Genomic DNA, 16,831 nt, shown 5'->3' with positions numbered 1-16,831 from the left:
CGGCAAGACTTCCTGCCATGGTGGGGGTGATGGTGGCACAATCGGCTGTTGGGAGGGTGTTGGAGGGGAAGACGAAGCACAGGCAGGGGCATCGTCTTCCTCCTGACTCGCTTGTTTGCTGGGGGTTGTGCTTTGATCGATCACAGCACCTTGGGGTGCAGTGCCGAGCTCAACCAGCAACGCATACCGCAAGGTTGTCAGACAGGAAGCAAAGAGTAGGAGTAAATGGGGACTTTTCAGAATGGCAGGCAGTGACTAGTGGGGTACTGCAAGGTTCTGTGCTGGGGCCCCAGCTGTTTACATTGTACATTAATGATTTAGATGAGGGGATTAAATGTAGTATCTCCAAATTTGCGGATGACACTAAGTTGGGTGGCAGTGTGAGCTGCGAGGAGGATGCTGTGAGGCTGCAGAGCGACTTGGATAGGTTAGGTGAGTGGGCAAATGCATGGCAGATGAAGTATAATGTGGATAAATGTGAGGTTATCCACTTTGGTGGTAAAAACAGAGAGACAGACTATTATCTGAATGGTGACAGATTAGGAAAAGGGGAGGTGCAACGAGACCTGGGTGTCATGGTACATCAGTCATTGAAGGTTGGCATGCAGGTACAGCAGGCGATTAAGAAATCAAATGGCATGTTGGCCTTCATAGCGAGGAGATTTGAGTATAGGGGCAGGGAGGTGTTGCTACAGTTGTACAGGGCCTTGGTGAGGCCACACCTGGAGTATTGTGTACAGTTTTGGTCTCCTAACCTGAGGAAGGACATTCTTGCTATTGAGGGAGTGCAGCGAAGGTTCACCAGACTGATTCCCGGGATGGCGGGACTGACCTATCAAGAAAGATTGGATCAACTGGGCTTGTATTCACTGGAGTTCAGAAGAATGAGAGGGGACCTCATAGAAACGTTTAAAATTCTGATGGGTTTAGACAGGTTAGATGCAGGAAGAATGTTCCCAATGTTGGGGAAGTCCAGAACCAGGGGTCACAGTCTAAGGATAAGGGGTAAGCCATTTAGGACCGAGATGAGGAGAAACTTCTTCACCCAGAGAGTGGTGAACCTGTGGAATTCTCTACCACAGAAAGTTGTTGAGGTCAATTCACTAAATATATTCAAAAAGGAGTTAGATGAAGTCCTTACTACTAGGGGGATCAAGGGGTATGGCGAGAAAGCAGGAAGGGGGTACTGAAGTTGCATGTTCAGCCATGAACTCATTAAATGGTGGTGCAGGCTCGAAGGGCTGAATGGCCTACTCCTGCACCTATTTTCTATGTTTCTATGTTTCTAAGGCATTGGTGGCGGCGGTCTGTGCACGCATCTCCTCCAGCATCTGCTGCATTGGCTCCGCTTGGGCAGCAGACACCCGGGAAAATTCCCGCGCGAACCGCTGGAGATGCTCGCGATTTATTGCGACCGTCTCCTCGCACAGGGAGATCAAGCCCTCTAGCCGATCGTCCACTACAGGCAAGTGCTGAGCTCACTGACCCGACCTCCGTGGGGTCGGCATGCGCACTATAATGCACCTTGGGGTTGCCGGCTGCACGCCGCTTGGTCCCAGTGCCTCTTCAGTCACAATAGCAACTTCCACGGTGGCTGCAGGTTCATCCCCCTCTGTGGCTTCCTCCATTTCTTCCTCCTCCTGCCCCTCTGGCTCGGTCGTATCCTCCTCCTCCTCCTGTGTGGCCTCCACTTGTGCCTCTGGTTGACCTTCAAAGCACAATTGAGCCTATTGAGCTTATTAGAACAGAAGGGTACACATTCCCAACAAGACTTTACATATTAATGTATCATGTGGATTTAACTGCCCCAGAAAACCTGCCGTGGCTGCATCAGTCACAGATGGACACAGGGGTTTATGGGGATCTCACAGTGAAGGAGATAGTTGGCCAGATGACCTTCCCCTGTTCTTATGTTCTTATTTTGTCAACCTGAGAGCAGCACAAATCCTGCATTCATGACATGACATTGCATCATACATACATTGCATTTTAATTAAATGATGTTACATTACTTTAAAACTATTTCACACATTACTCACGTGACGTATGGAAGGGTCCAACAACACCACGGGTGGTGGCCAAGCAACTGGTGGTGCCCACCACTGCTGCTGCGCACTCCTCCAGCTCACTTAAAGTCTACATGTCAGCAGGGCCCCCTCCAGTGCACCTCCGCTGCGTCCTGTTGTTAGATATCTTCTTCTGCAAATGTGAAAAGAACATAGCATAAGCTAATTGACCAGCTGATTTCATGGAAAGACAACAGCTTCAAACATTGCATGCAAATGAGATCCATAATTGATGCTCAGTTATAACAAAGATCAGCGTGTTTTGGATCTACACATGCATATATGCGTATGTATGTATGTATGTAAGAATTTGTAAAATTTAATTCAATCCAGGAGATTTACTCTTACATTTTTAATTACTCTTACAGTTTTAATTACAATCTTCACCAATACAATATAAAATCTGTTCTTTAGCTGACGCCATAAGCTGTTCCAGCGCTTCCGGCACTTGTCGGGTCCCCTCGCCTCCGGGACGCCGACGAGACGACGTCCGCAATCTCGGACCACAGCTTCCTGTACGTCCAGGGTGGAGGTTTGCCCTTAGCACCCCGGGTAAGTTCTGCCCACCTGGAGTGGACCTCCTCGACGAGGGCCTCGTTGGCCTCATCCGAAAACAGCTCGCTCTTGGATGATGATGATGATGACAACTCTACAATATATCCAAATCTCCAACTCTCCAAAGGCAAAAAACACTTTATCCAAATCTCCAACGGCATAAAACTCCACAAATCTCCTCCCTCCAACTCCAACAACTCTCTCCTTTATATCTCTTCTCTCTCTCTCCCCAATGGCCTTCTGCGCATGTGTGGTTGACCCCTGACCTCCCAAAACGCACAAAATGCTGTAAACTGGAAAAAAAAAAGTAAAATCTCATGGGCAGAAGGCCGTTGCAAGGGAAGCTTTTGCCTTTCACCTCGTTAGGCGAGCGTCACATTGCTGACCTTTTGCATCACCCATTTGCTGGCCTATCGCCGAGTGTAAAATCGCCATTCACAAAATGGGCGATGAGCCAGCGATCGGTAAGGCTGGGACATTGAACATCACTGGAACATCGCCTATTTTTTGGGCGATCGACAGCAAAGTGGAAAGTCTAGCCCAAGAATTCTCTTTACTTTAACTATCCGGGGTTCAGGCTGACTCTTCAGTTCCTTGTCTTCAAGGACTTTCACCGGTCCACCCTTCAAAATGCACCCTCTGATAAACACCTAAAAGCAAAACTTAGTTAGTCCTGGTCACCATATTATAAAAAGTATATAGATTCACTGGAGAGGGTGCAGAGAAGATTTAAAAGGATGATACCAGAAATGCGAGGGTATACATATCAAGAAAGGATGACCAGGCTGAAAAGAGAAGGCTGAGGGATGACCTAATAGAGGTCTTTAAAATGATGAAAGATTTTGATAGAGTGGATACAGAGAGAATGTTTCCACTTGTTAGGAAGAGCATAACCAGAGGCTATCAATATAGGATAGTCAACAAGAAATCCAATAGGGAATTCAGAAGAAACTTCTTTACCCAGAGTAATGAAAATGTGGAACTCGCTACCAGTATAGATGCATTTAAGGGGAGGCTGGACAAGCACCTTATGGGGAAGGGAATAGAGGGTTATGCTGATAGATTTAAATGATGAAAGACGGACAGAGGCTCAAGAGGAGCATAAACACCGGCATGGATTGGTTGGGGGTATATCTTATGTAATCCTATGTAACCAGCGTGAGCTGCTCCAAGTGTGCGATGTTTTTGAGATGAGCAACTGGATGACGTCATCAAAACCCTGGTCACCGTTTTGGAACGTGGGCAGGAACATTAGCAGGGCCCAGGTACAGAGGAGTGGGAAGGTCGAGGCGGATGAGCAGCGAGTGTTTATGGCGAGATGCAGTGAATGTTTATGGCGGTGGAGCAGTGAGAGATCGTGGCGGAGGTGCGACAGATGAGGGTACGGGGCCCAGAAGAGCCGAGGGCCCGAGGACAGCACAGGCCAGCCCACACCTCGATATGTGTGCGCACTAGGTCCGTGCAGCAGAGCAAATCTCCAGTCGAATGGTTTACCCTTGCCACTGGATAAAGACCTAGCTCTGTCAAGCCTGTGTGGTGGCTGGTGTGCAACGATCACTACACGTTAAAAAAATTCACACACTGGCATCTTCCACCCCCTCAATTGGAGTTCAGGACTGGAACATCGGGTCCTTCATCGAAAAACCTGTGAAGTTGTGGAAGCAAGTCATCCTCATTCGAGGGACCGCCTATGATGATGTAATAAAAGGATATGAAATCAAGGGGAGGATAGAAAACTAGGTTAAAATTAATTAGAACAGAGAAAACAGAGTCGCGATTAAAAGCAGTTTTTCAGAATGGTTTGAAATGGGTTGAGGTGCTATTTTGTTGTAACAAATCTGTTGACCACTGTTATAAGTCGCACCATGTGGCTTTAAAAGGTAGATCCAGCGTAAAGAAATTCTAATTTAGATGTTCATTCCTTCAGAAACATTGTTTCAAAATATAATCTAATTTAAGAAAAGAATCAAAGATTCTCTATTTTAAAACTCAGCCAAGTTGCGGCTCGTCTTTCTTCACACTTCCCAGTGGCCTATACACTGAGCAGCATAGATGACGAAGGAGCATCACTTTGCTTTTCTTGTTTGTTGCAATAGCTGTAAGCAGAGAACAACAAACTGAACTATGGCTATTTTTGGATGATAATAGTTCTATGTGCTACTCCTGTCCTTGGATTGAGAACACGTATACAGCAAAACTGGTATCATTTTGACTTCTAATTATACAGTAATAGTATAATATACTGTACAGAACACCAAATTTATTTAACTTGCCTGCAAGAGCTGTTTCCTTGTTTGAGACATACCTGCTTTCAGTATAGTCTATTGCGGTGTTCTCAATAGGATGTTCCTTCTTGTCTGTTTTAACATAAACTAACATGCCTTTTCAATTGTGAAAGTTTTAATTTTTATTTTCATCAATGTGATCAAGTCGATCTTGCTCTCATTCTGCATATTTATTTCTCCCAGGTCCTGGAAAAACATCCTAACGCGCCAATGACACCAAAGCAGATATTACAAGTCATTCAGAAAGAGGGCTTGAAAGAAATGAGGTCAGTAGACAACAATGCAGCTTAATTTGTGGCATTTGATAACTTTTGAACATGGATTTTGTTACTCAGGTTTATTTCGACTTTGTAGATATTTTTAGCCCAATTTTTAAAATCATTTTTCATGTGATTCTGTCAATCCAGTCTACAAATTCAGATTCAGTTCATCATTGTGCCCCTCATACCCTATTTATATTAACACCCTGCCTCTGCATATAATTCCAGTTTTATCTTGTTTGACAGGATTATCATCACCGATCATAGATCTGCCAGATTGCATTTTATTTTGCAAAGATGTTTACATTGTCTATTGGAAACTAATTGCATCAAAATATGAAGTGCTCAAGGTTTCATATGAAATTATAAACAAACATTTGTTAACTAATGTGCTGGCTAGCAGGCCTATCTACATTCGGACATCCTATCAGTACATAACTAATGTATAATAAATACATCTTTTATGGGAACATAACAAGAAATAGGAGCAGGGGTCGGCCATTTGGCCCTTCGAGCCTGCTCCGCCATTTAATAAGATCATGGCGGATCTGATCTTGGCCTCAACTCCACTTTCCTGCCCGCTCCTCATAATCCTTGACTCCCCTATCATTCAAAAATCTGTCTATCTCCACCTTAAATACATTCAATGACCCAGCCTCCACAGCTCTTTGGGGTCAAAGATTCTCGACCCTCTGGGAGAAGAAATTTCTCCTCGCCTCCTTTTTAAATGGGTGACCCCTTATTCTGAAACTATGGCCCCTAGTTCTAGATTTCTCCACGAGGGGAAACATCCTCTCTGCATCTACCCTGTCAAGCCCCCTCAGAATCTTATATGTTTAATAAGATCACAACTCATTCTTCTAAACTCCAATCAGTGTAGGCCCAACCTGCTCAACCTTTCTTCATAAAACAACCCCTTCATCTCAGGAATCAACCTAGTAAGCCTTCTCTGAACTGCCTCCAATGCAAGTCTGTCCCTCCTTAAATAAGGTGATCAAAACTGTACACAGTACTCCAATTGTAGTCACACCAACAGTTGAAGCAAGACTTCCCTACTTTTATACTCCATCTCCCTTGCAATAAAGGCCAACATTCCATTTGCCTTCCTAATTACTTGCCGTACGTGCATGCTAAATTTGTGGTTCATGTACAAGGACCCCTAGATCCCTCTGTACTATAACATTTTGTAGTCTCTCTCCATTTAAATAATAATTTGCTTTTTTATTTTTACGACCAAAGTGAATAACCTCACATTTTCCCACATTATACTCCCATCTGCCAAATGTTTGCCCACTAACTTAACCTATCTATCCCCTTTGCAGATTCTTTGTGTTCTCTTCACAACTTGCTTTCCCACCTATCTTTGAATCATCAGCAAATTTGGCTACATTACACACTATCCCTTCATCCAAGTCATTAATATAGATTGTAAATAGTTGAGGCCCGAGCACTGATCACTGTGGCACCCCGCTAGTTACAGTTTGCTGACCTGAAAATGACCCATTTATCCCGACATTCTGTTTTCTGCTAGTTAGCCTATCCTCTATCCATCCTAAAATATTACCCCCAACCTTATGAGCTCTTATCTTGTGCAGTAACCTTTTATGTGGCACCTTATCGAATGCCTTTTATAAATCCAAATAGACTACATCTACTTGGTTCCCCTTTATCCACCCTGCTTGTTATATCCTCAAAAAAAACTAGCAAATTTGTCAAACATGATTCCCCTTTAATAAAACCATGCTGATTCTGCTTGATTGTATTATGATTTTCTAAATGTTCTGCTGCTACTTCCTTAATAATGGACTCCAGCATTTTTCCAACGACAGATGTTGGGCTAACTGGTCCATAGTTTCCTACTTTCTGTCTCCCTCCTTTCTTGAATAGGGGGTGTTACATTTGCCATTTTCCAATCCGGTGGAACCTCTCCAGAATCCAAGGAATTTTGATAGATTACAACCAATGGATCCACTATCCCTAGTACATAAGCCATCAGGTCCAGGGGACTTGTCCACCTTTAGTCCCATTAGTTTGCCGAGTACCTTTTCTCTAGTGATAGTGATTGTTTTAAGTTTCCCTCCTTCTTTTAGCCCCTTGATTTTCTATTATTATTGGGATGCTTTTAGTGTCTTCTACTGTGAAGACTGATACAGAATATTTGTTCAAAGTCTCTGCCATTTCGCTGTTTCCCATTATTAATTCCCTAGTCTCATCCTCTAAGGGATAAACGTTTACTTTAGCTACTCTCTTACTTTTTATATACCTGTAGAAGCTCTTACTGCCTGTTTTTATATTTCTTGCTAGTTTACTCTCATAAACTATCCTCTCTCTGTTATTTCTTTAGTCGTCCTCGGCTGGTTTCTAAAAATATCCCAATCCTCTGGCCTACTACAAACTTCCCAACATTGTATGTCTTTGTTTTCAATTTGATACCATCCTTAACTTCCTTAGTTAGCTTATCTTAAAGTCTTTCTCACTGGAATATACCTTTGCTGAGAGTTATGAAATATCTCCTTAAATGTCTGCCATTGCTTATCTACCGTCTTACCCTGTAATCTATTTTCCAGTCCACTTTATCCAACTCTGTCTTCATACCTTTGTAATTGTCTTTATTTAAGATTGAGAGCTAAGTTTCTCACCCTCAAACTGAATTTGAAATTCTAACATGCTGTGATCACTCTTTCCTAGAGGAACCTTTACCATGAGATCATTAATTAATCATATCTCATTACACATTACCAAATCTAAAATACCTATTCTCATAGGCAGTCCCTTGGAATAGAGGAAGACTTGCTTCCACCCCCAAAGTGAGTTCTTTGATGACTGAACAGACCGATACGAGAACCACAGACCATGTTACAGGTGGGACAGACATTCGTCGAGGGAAGGGGTCGGTGGGGCTGGTTTGTCACGCGCTCCTTCCGCTGCCTGCACTTGGCCTCTTCATGCTCTTTGCGTTGGGACTCGAAGAGCTCGATGCCCTCCCAAATGTACTTTCTCCACCTCGGGCAGTCTTCGGCCAGGGTCTCCCAGGTGTCAGTGGTGATGTTGCAGTTTACCAGGGAGGTGAGGGTTTCCGCTGTCCTCCTTTGGCTCGTTTACCATGAAGGAGCTCCGCATAAAGCATTTGCTTAGGGAGTCTTGTATCTGGCATGCGAACCATGTGGCCTGCCCAGCGAAGCTGATCGTTTGTGGTCAGTGCTTCAATACTGGGGATGTTAGCCTGATCAAGGACACTGATGTTTGTGCACCTGTCCTCCCAGGGGATTTGCAGGATCTTGCGGAGACATCGTTGGTGATATATCTCCAGTGACTTGAGGTGTCTGCTGCACATCGTCCATGCCTCTGATCCATACAGGAGGACTGGTATTACTACAGCCCTGTAGACCATGAGTTTGGTGGTAGATTTGAGGGCCTGGTCTTCAAACACTCTTTTCCTCAGACGGCCGAAGGCTGCACTGGTGCACTGGAGGCGATGTTGAATCTCCGCATCAATGTCTGCCATTGTTGATAAGAGGCTCCTGAGATATGGGAAATGGTCCACGTTGTCCAGGGCCGCACCATGGATCTTGATGATTGGAGGCAGTGCTGTGCGGCGGTGACAGGCTGGTGGAGGACCTTTGTCTTACGGATGTTAAACATAAGGCCCATGCTTTCATATGTCTCAGTGAATACATTGACTATATTCTGGAGTTCAGCCTCTGAATGTGTGCAGACGCAGGCGTCGTCCGCATACTGCAGTTCAATGACAGAGGTTGGGGTGATCTTGGACCTGGCCTGAAGGCGGCGTAGGTTAAACAGCTTCCCACTGGTTCTGTAGTTTAGTTCCACTCCAGCAAGGAGCTTGTTGATTGTGAGGTGGAGCATGGTGACGAGGAAGATTGAGAAGAGGGTTGGAGCGATGACGCAGCCCTGTTTGACCCCAGTCCGGACATGGATTGGGTCTGTAATTGATCCGTTGGTAAGGATCACAGCCTGCACGTCATCGTGAAGCAGGTGAAGGATGTTGACAAACTTTTGGGGGCATCCGAAACGGTTGACAGTGTCAAAGGCCTTTGTAAGATCGAAAAAGGCCATGTATAAGGGCTGGCGCTGCTCCCTGCATTTTTCCTGCAACTGTCGTGCTGCAAAGATCATGTCTGTTGTGCCCCATAGGGGACAAAATCCGCATTGTGATTCCAGGAGGAGCTCCTCGACCACAGGGAGAAGACGATTGAGGAGAACTCTAGCGACAACTTTCCCAGTGGCTGATAGCAGGGAGATTCCCCTGTAGTTGCCGCAATCGGACTTGTCCCCTTTTTAAAAAATGCTCACAATCACTGCATCTCTGAGATCTCCCTCCAGATGAGGAAGCTAGGTCATGTATCCGCGCCAACAGCGCCTCTCCGCCCTACTTTAGCGGCTCAGCAGGGATTCCTGTCTGGAGTAGAAATAAAAGGGGGAAGGTGGCTCAACTGTGGCTAACAAGGGAAATTGAGGATAGTGTTAAAACCAAGGAAGAGGCATATAAATTGGCTAGAAAAAGCAACAAACCTGAGGACTGGGAGAAATTTAGAATTCAACAGAGGAGGACTAAGGGTTTAATTAAGAGGGGGAAAATAGAGTACAAGAGGAAGCTTGCAGGAAACATAAAAACTGACTGCAAAAGCTTCTATAAATATGTGAAGAGAAAAAGATTAGTGAAGACAAACGTAGGTCCCTTGCAGTCGGATTCAGGTGAATTTATAATGGGGAGCAAAGAAATGGCAGACCAATTGAACAAATACTTCGGTTCTGTTTCACGAAGGAAGACACAAATAACCTTCCGAATGTACTAGGGGACAGTGGGTCTAGTGAGAAGGAGGATCTGAAGGATATCCTTATTAGGCGGGAAATTGTATAAGGGAAATTGATGGGATTGAAGGCCGATAAATCCCCGGGGCCTGATCTCAGAGTCCTTAAGGAAGTGGCCCTTGAAATAGTGGATGCATTGGTGGTCATTTCCCAACAGTCTATTGACTCTGGATCAGTTCCTATGGACTGGAGGGTAGCTAATATAACCCCACTTTTTAAAAAAGGAGGAAGAGAAAAAATGGGTAATTATAGACCGGTTAGCCTGACATCAGTGGTGGGGAAAATGTTGGAATCAATCATTAAGGATAGCAGCGCATTTGCAGCGCATTTGGAAAGCAGTGACAGGATCGGTCCAAGTCAGCATGGATTTATGAAAGGAAAATCATGCTTGATGAATCTTCTGGAATTTTTTGAGGATGCAACTAGCAAAGTGGACAAGGGAGAACCAGTAGATGTGGTGTATATGGACTTTCATGGGCCTTTGACAAGGTCCCGCACAAGAAATTGGTGTGCAAAATCATTGTGGGTAATGTACTGATGTGGATAGAGAACTGGTTTGCAGACAGGAAGCAGAGATTCGGGATAAACAGGTCCTTTTCAGAATTGCAGTCAGTGACTAGTGGAGTGCCGCAGGGCTCAGTGCTGGGACACCAGCTCTTTACAATATACATTAATGATTTAGATGAAGGAATTGAGTGTAAGAGCTCCAAGTTTGCAGACGACACTAAACTGGGTGGCGGTGTGAGCTGTGAGGAGGACACTAAGAGGCTGCAGGGTGACTTGGACAGGTTAGGTGAATGGGCAAATTCGTGGCAGAGGCAGTATCATGTGGATAAGTGTGAGGTTATCCATTTTGGGGGCAAAAACAGAGAGACAGACTATTATCTGAATGGTGGCAGATTAGGAAAAGGGGAGGTGCAACGAGACCTGGGTGTCATGGTTCATCAGTCATTGAAAGTTGGCATGCAGGTACAGCAGGTGGTGAAGAAGGCAAATGGTATGTTGGCCTTCATAGCTAAGGGATTTGAATATAGGAGCAGGGAGGTCTTACTGCAGTTGTACAGGGCCTTAGTGAGGCCTCACCTGGAATATTGTGTTCAGTTTTGGTCTCCTAATCTGAGGAAGGATGTTCTTGCTATTGAAGGAGTGCAGCGAAGGTTCACCAGGCTGATTCCAGGGATGGCTGGACTGTCATATGAGGAGAGACTGGATCAACTGGGCCTTTATTCACTGGAGTTTAGAAGGATGAAAGGGGATCTCATAGAAATGTATACGATTCTGATGGGACTGGATAGGTTAGATGCAGGAAGAATGTTCCCGATGTTGGGGAAGTCCAGAACCAGGGGACACAGTCTTAGGATAAGGGGGAGGCCATTTAGTACTGAGATGAGGAGAAACTTCTTCACTCAGAGAATTATTAACCTGTGGAATTCCCTGCCGCAGAGATTTGTTGATGCCAGTTCATTGGATATATTCAAGAGGGAGTTAGATATGGCCCTTACGGCTAAGGGGATCAAGGGGTATGGATAGAAAGCAGGAAAGGGGTACTGAGGGAATAATCAGCCATGATCTTATTGAATGGTGGTGCAGGCTCGAAGGGCCAAATGGCCTACTCCTGCACCTATTTTCTATGTTTCTATGGGGCCGAAATTGCCCCTGCTGAAAACGCGGTGCACCTACCGTGTTTCGACTGTTTTCTCTGCCGTGGAAGGTGTGGTGGCCTCTTGTGCGAAATTCCACTCTTTGGCTTTTTTTTTCGAGCGGCCCGGAAGTCCGTCATAATAGGGGTGGAAGTGCGGTAGTGAGTTGAAGTTCAGTAAGTAGAGGAGCGGAAGTGGGGGGTGGGCGGGCAGTGTGTCCGCCGCTGTCACTCATCAGTGTAGCGCTGTTGACATCATCACGCTGGTGTGTCACCACATCTCTTCCCTTCACTTAAAGGAGAGAGCCTCTGCAATTCTTTAAGTTAGGTCCACTGGGCTACCAGGGAGGGTTTCGGCCAGGCCAGCGGCCTGACACCCAAGAGGGGGTGCCAGGCTGCCTATTGATGGCACGGCCAAACCCGGGAGAATAATTGTCGGCCCGACATGGCAGTCGGCCAACAAAAAAAATAAGATGGTAGCCACGGCCGTAGAACCTCCCCTTTAATGGCCACCGCACCGCCATTTTAGAAGCATTACAACACAGTGCATCGACAGAAAAAGCTGCCGGTGGCACCAAGCGACGAGAGCAAGATTTTCTATACGTAATTTCGCTTTCGGGAACGCAGTAGTAGTGCGCACTGATGACACACTTAGGATGGATTGGCAGCAGCAGAGCGGTAGTGGGAGGAGTGGGTCACTGCCGGAAACGGAATTTTCAAAATGGCGGCCATTCGACTAAAAATCGGCGGCCATTCAACTCCACGGCTTGACCATCGATTTCTGGCGGTAACTAGCCTTAAGGGAAGGGGCAATTTCGGCCCCAAGGTCTCAAACTAGTGTCCTTAACTTAAATAAAGTCAATTACAAAGGTATGAACGCAGAGTTGGCTAAAGTGGACTGGTAAAATAGATTAAAGGGTAAGTCGGTAGATGAGCAGTGGCAAACATTTAAGGAGATATTGCCTAACTCTCAGCAAAGATATATGCTAGTGAGAAAGAAAGACTCTAAGAGAAGGATGAACCATGCGTGGCTAACTAAGGAAGTAAAGGATAGTATCAAATTGAAAACAAAGGCATACAATGTTGCAAAGAATAGTGGAAGGCCAGAGGATTAGGAACTTATTAGAAACCAGCAGAGGACGACTAAAAAAAAATAATAAAGAGAGAGAAGATAGTTTATGAGAGTCATCATCATCATCATAGACATCCCTCGGAATCGAGAAAGACTTCCTTCCACTCTTAACATGAATTCTTAGGTGGCTGTCCAGTCCAATACGAAAAGCACAGTCTCTATCACAGATGGGATAGATAGTCGTTGAGGGAAGGGGTGGGTGGGATTGGTTTGCTGCACGCTCTTTCCGCAGCCTGCGCTTGATTTCTGCATGCTCTCGGCGACGAGACTTGAGGTGTTCAGCACCCCCCCAGATGCACTTCTTCCACTTAGGGCGATCTTTGGCCAGGGGCTCCCAGGTGTCAGTGGGGATGTTGCACTTTATCAGGGAGGCTTTGAGGGTGTCCTGGTAACGTTTCCACTGCCCACCTTTGGCTCGTTTGCCGTGAAGGAGTTCCGAGTAGAGCGCTTGCTTTTGGAGTCTCGTGTCTGGCATGCAAACTATGTGGCCTGCCCAGCGGAGCTGATCAAGTGTGATCAGTGCTTCAGTGCTGGGAATGTTGGCCAGTATGAGAGTAAACTGGCAAGAAATATAAAAATATGCAATAAGAGCTTCTACAGGTATATAAAAAGGAAGAGAGTAGCTAATATAAATGTTGGTCCCTTAGAGGATGAGACTAGGGAATTAATAATGGGAAACAGTGAAATGGCAGAGACTCTGAACAAACATTTTATATCGGTCTTCACAGTAGAAGACACTGAAAGCATTCCAATAATTGATAATCAAGGGGCTATTGGGAAGGGGGAAACTGAAAACAATCGCTATCACTAGAGAAAAAGTACATGTTGAGCGTCCGAAATCCGGAGTTCCGAAATTCGGAATCATCCAAAATCTGGACATTGCGCACATTTTTTAAAATGGCCATAGTGCTATTTTTTCGCCAAAAATACCGCTAATCACTAATCACTCCCTCCGCCCCAGACCCTCCGCCGAGTGTCCGCTGCACCCCCGCCCGCCCCCCTCCCGCCCCCCCCCCCGCCCCCGGCACCTCCGCCGCCATAGAGGGAAAACACCAAAAAAAGATTCCAAAAAATAAAAATTCACAAAACCCTTACCTACGAAATTGCTGAAAAAGAATTATAAAATAAAAACTTTAACTTTGACATTTTTTGCAGATCTTCAACGCAGATTTTTCCCAGCCGCCACCGCTACCACCCCCGGACCCTCCACCGCCGCTCCGATCCTCCGCTCACCCTCCGCTGCCCGCCACAGCACCCTTACCTCGGCCCAGGCGTTTTCCGATTTGGGACATAATAAAGATGTTCCGAAATCTGGAAATACCCGAAATCCGGAACAGCCTCGGACCCGTGGTTTCTGGATTTCGGACGCTTTACCTGTACTCGGCAAACTAATGGGACTAAAGGTGGACAAGTCCACTGGACCTGATATCCTGCATCCTTGGGTCTTAAAAGAAGTGGCTGCAGAGATAGTGGATGCATTGGTTACAATCTACCACAATTCCCTCAGGTTCTGGAGAGGTCCCAGCCGATTGGAAAACTGCAAATGTAACGCCCCTATTTAAAAAAGGAGGGAGACAGAAAGCAGGAAACTATAGACCAGTTAGCCTAACATCTGTCATTGGGAAAATGCTAGAGTCCATTATTAAGGAAGTAGTAGCAGGACATTTAGTTAATCATAATGCAGTGAAGCAGAGTCAGCATGGATTTATGAAAGGGAAATTATGTTTGACAAATTTGTTGGAGTTCTTTGAGGATAGAAACATAGAAACATAGAAAATAGGTGCAGGAGTAGGCCATTCAGCCCTTCTAGCCTGCACCGCCATTCAATGAGTTCATGGCTGAACATGCAACTTCAGTACCCGCTTCCTGCTTTCTCGCCATACCCCTTGATCCCCCGAGTAGTAAGGACTTCATCTAACTCCCTTTTGAATATATTTATTGAATTGGCCTCAACAACTTTCTGTGGTAGAGAATTCCACAGGTTCACCACTCTCTGGGTGAAGAAGTTTCTCCTCATCTCGGTCCTAAATGGCTTACCCCTTATCCTTAGACTGTGACCCCTGGTTCTGGACTTCCCCAACATTGGGAACATTCTTCCTGCATCTAACCTGTCTAAACCCGTCAGAATTTTAAATGTTTCTATGAGGTCCCCTCTCATTCTTCTGAACTCCAGTGAATACAAGCCCAGTTGAGCCAGTCTTTCTTGATAGGTCAGTCCCACCATCCCGGGAATCAGTCTGGTGAATCTTCGCTGCACTCCCTCAATAGCAAGAATGTTCTTCCTCAAGTTAGGAGACCAAAACTGTACACAATACTCCAGGTGTGGCCTCACCAAGGCACTGTACAACTGTAGCAACACCTCCCTGCCCCTGTACTCAAATCCCCTCGCTATGAAGGCCAACATGTCATTTGCTTTCTTAACCGCCTGCTGTACCTGCATGCGAACCTTCAATGACTGATGTACCATGACACCCAGGTCTCATTGCACCTCCCCTTTTCCTAATCTGTCACCATTCAGATAATAGTCTGTCTCTCTGTTTTTACCACCAAAGTGGATAACCTCACATTTATCCACATTATACTTCATCTGCCATGCATTTGCCCACTCATCTAACATATCCAAGTCACTCTGCAGCCTCATAGCATCCTCCTCGCAGCTCACACTGCTACCCAACTTAGTGTCATCCGCAAATTTGGAGATACTACATTTAATCCCCTCGTCTAAATCATTAATGTACAATGTAAACAGCTGGGGCCCCAGCACAGAACCTTGCGGTACCCCACTAGTCACTGCCTGCCATTCTGAAAAGTACCCATTTACTCCTACTCTTTGCTTCCTGTCTGACAACCAGTTCTCAATCCATGTCAGCACACTACCCCCAATCCCATGTGCTTTAACTTTGCACATTAATCTCTTGTGTGGGACCTTGTCGAAAGCCTTCTGAAAGTCCAAATATACCACATCAACTGGTTCTCCCTTGTCCACTTTACTGGAAACATCCTCAAAAAATTCCAGAAGATTTGTCAAGCATGATTTCCCTTTCACAAATCCATGCTGACTTGGACCTATCATGTCACCATTTTCCAAATGCGCTGCTATGACATCCTTAATAATTGATTCCATCATTTTACCCACTACTGAGGTCAAGCTGACTGGTCTATAATTCCCTGTTTTCTCTCTCCCTCCTTTTTTAAAAAGTGGGATTACATTGGCTACCCTCCACTTGATAGGAACTCGATAGGATGTAATGAACAGGGTGGGTAAAGGAGAATCAATCAATGTCGTGTATTTGGATTTCCAGAAGGCATTCGATAAGGTGCCACATAAAAGGTTACTGCACAAGATAAGAGCTCATGAGGTTGGGGGTAATATTTTAGAATGGATAGAGGATTGGCTAACGAACAGAAAACAGAGAGTTGGAATAAATGGGTCATTTTCAGGTCAGCAAACTGTAACTAGCGGGGTGCCACAGTGATCAGTGCTGGGGCCTCAACTATTTACAATCTATATTAATGACTTGGATGAAGGGACAGAATGTAAATTAGCCAACTTTGTTGATGATACAAAGATAGGTGGGAAAGTAAGCTGTGAGGAGGACACAAAACATCTGCAAAGAGATATAGATAAGCTAAATGAGTGAGCAAAAATTTGGTGAGACCACACCAGGAGTACTGCGTGCAGTTTTGGTCTCCTTATATAAGGAGGGATATACTTGCATTGAAGGCATTTCAGAGAAGGTTCACGAGGTTGATTCCTGAGATGAAGGGGTTGTCATATGAAGAAAGGTTGAGCAGGTTGGGCCTGTACTCATTGGAGTTTAGAAGAATGAGAGATGATCTTATTGAAATGTATAAGATTCTGACGGGGCTTGATGGTGTAGATGCAGAGAGGATGTTTTCCCTCATGGGTGAATCTAGAACTAGGGGACATAGTTTCAGAATAAGTGGTCGCCATTTTAAAATGGAAATGAGGAGGAATTTGTTCTCTGAGGATCGTGAATCTTTGGAATTCTCTACCCCAGAGAGCAGTGGAGGCTGGTCATTGAATATATTTAAGGTGG

At 45.3% G+C, this 16,831-nt stretch overlaps 1 protein-coding gene across 1 annotated transcript in view; it reads left to right on the top strand.

The window, feature by feature from the left end:
• The window catches only part of LOC139275521 (putative Polycomb group protein ASXL3), a 529,548-nt gene that overhangs the window by 76,553 nt on the left and 436,164 nt on the right, over positions 1 to 16,831 (top strand). Inside the window, exon 2 of the mRNA XM_070892694.1 lies at positions 5,090 to 5,172. Coding sequence (XP_070748795.1) covers positions 5,090 to 5,172 — 83 coding nt within the window. The remainder of the gene's footprint in view (positions 1 to 5,089; positions 5,173 to 16,831) is intronic.

The sequence above is a fragment of the Pristiophorus japonicus genome, chromosome 1, assembly GCF_044704955.1.
Source record: "Pristiophorus japonicus isolate sPriJap1 chromosome 1, sPriJap1.hap1, whole genome shotgun sequence".
NCBI lineage: Eukaryota > Metazoa > Chordata > Chondrichthyes > Pristiophoridae > Pristiophorus > Pristiophorus japonicus.
Note: the sequence above shows the minus strand (reverse complement) of the source record. Positions and strands in the feature narration are given on the sequence as shown.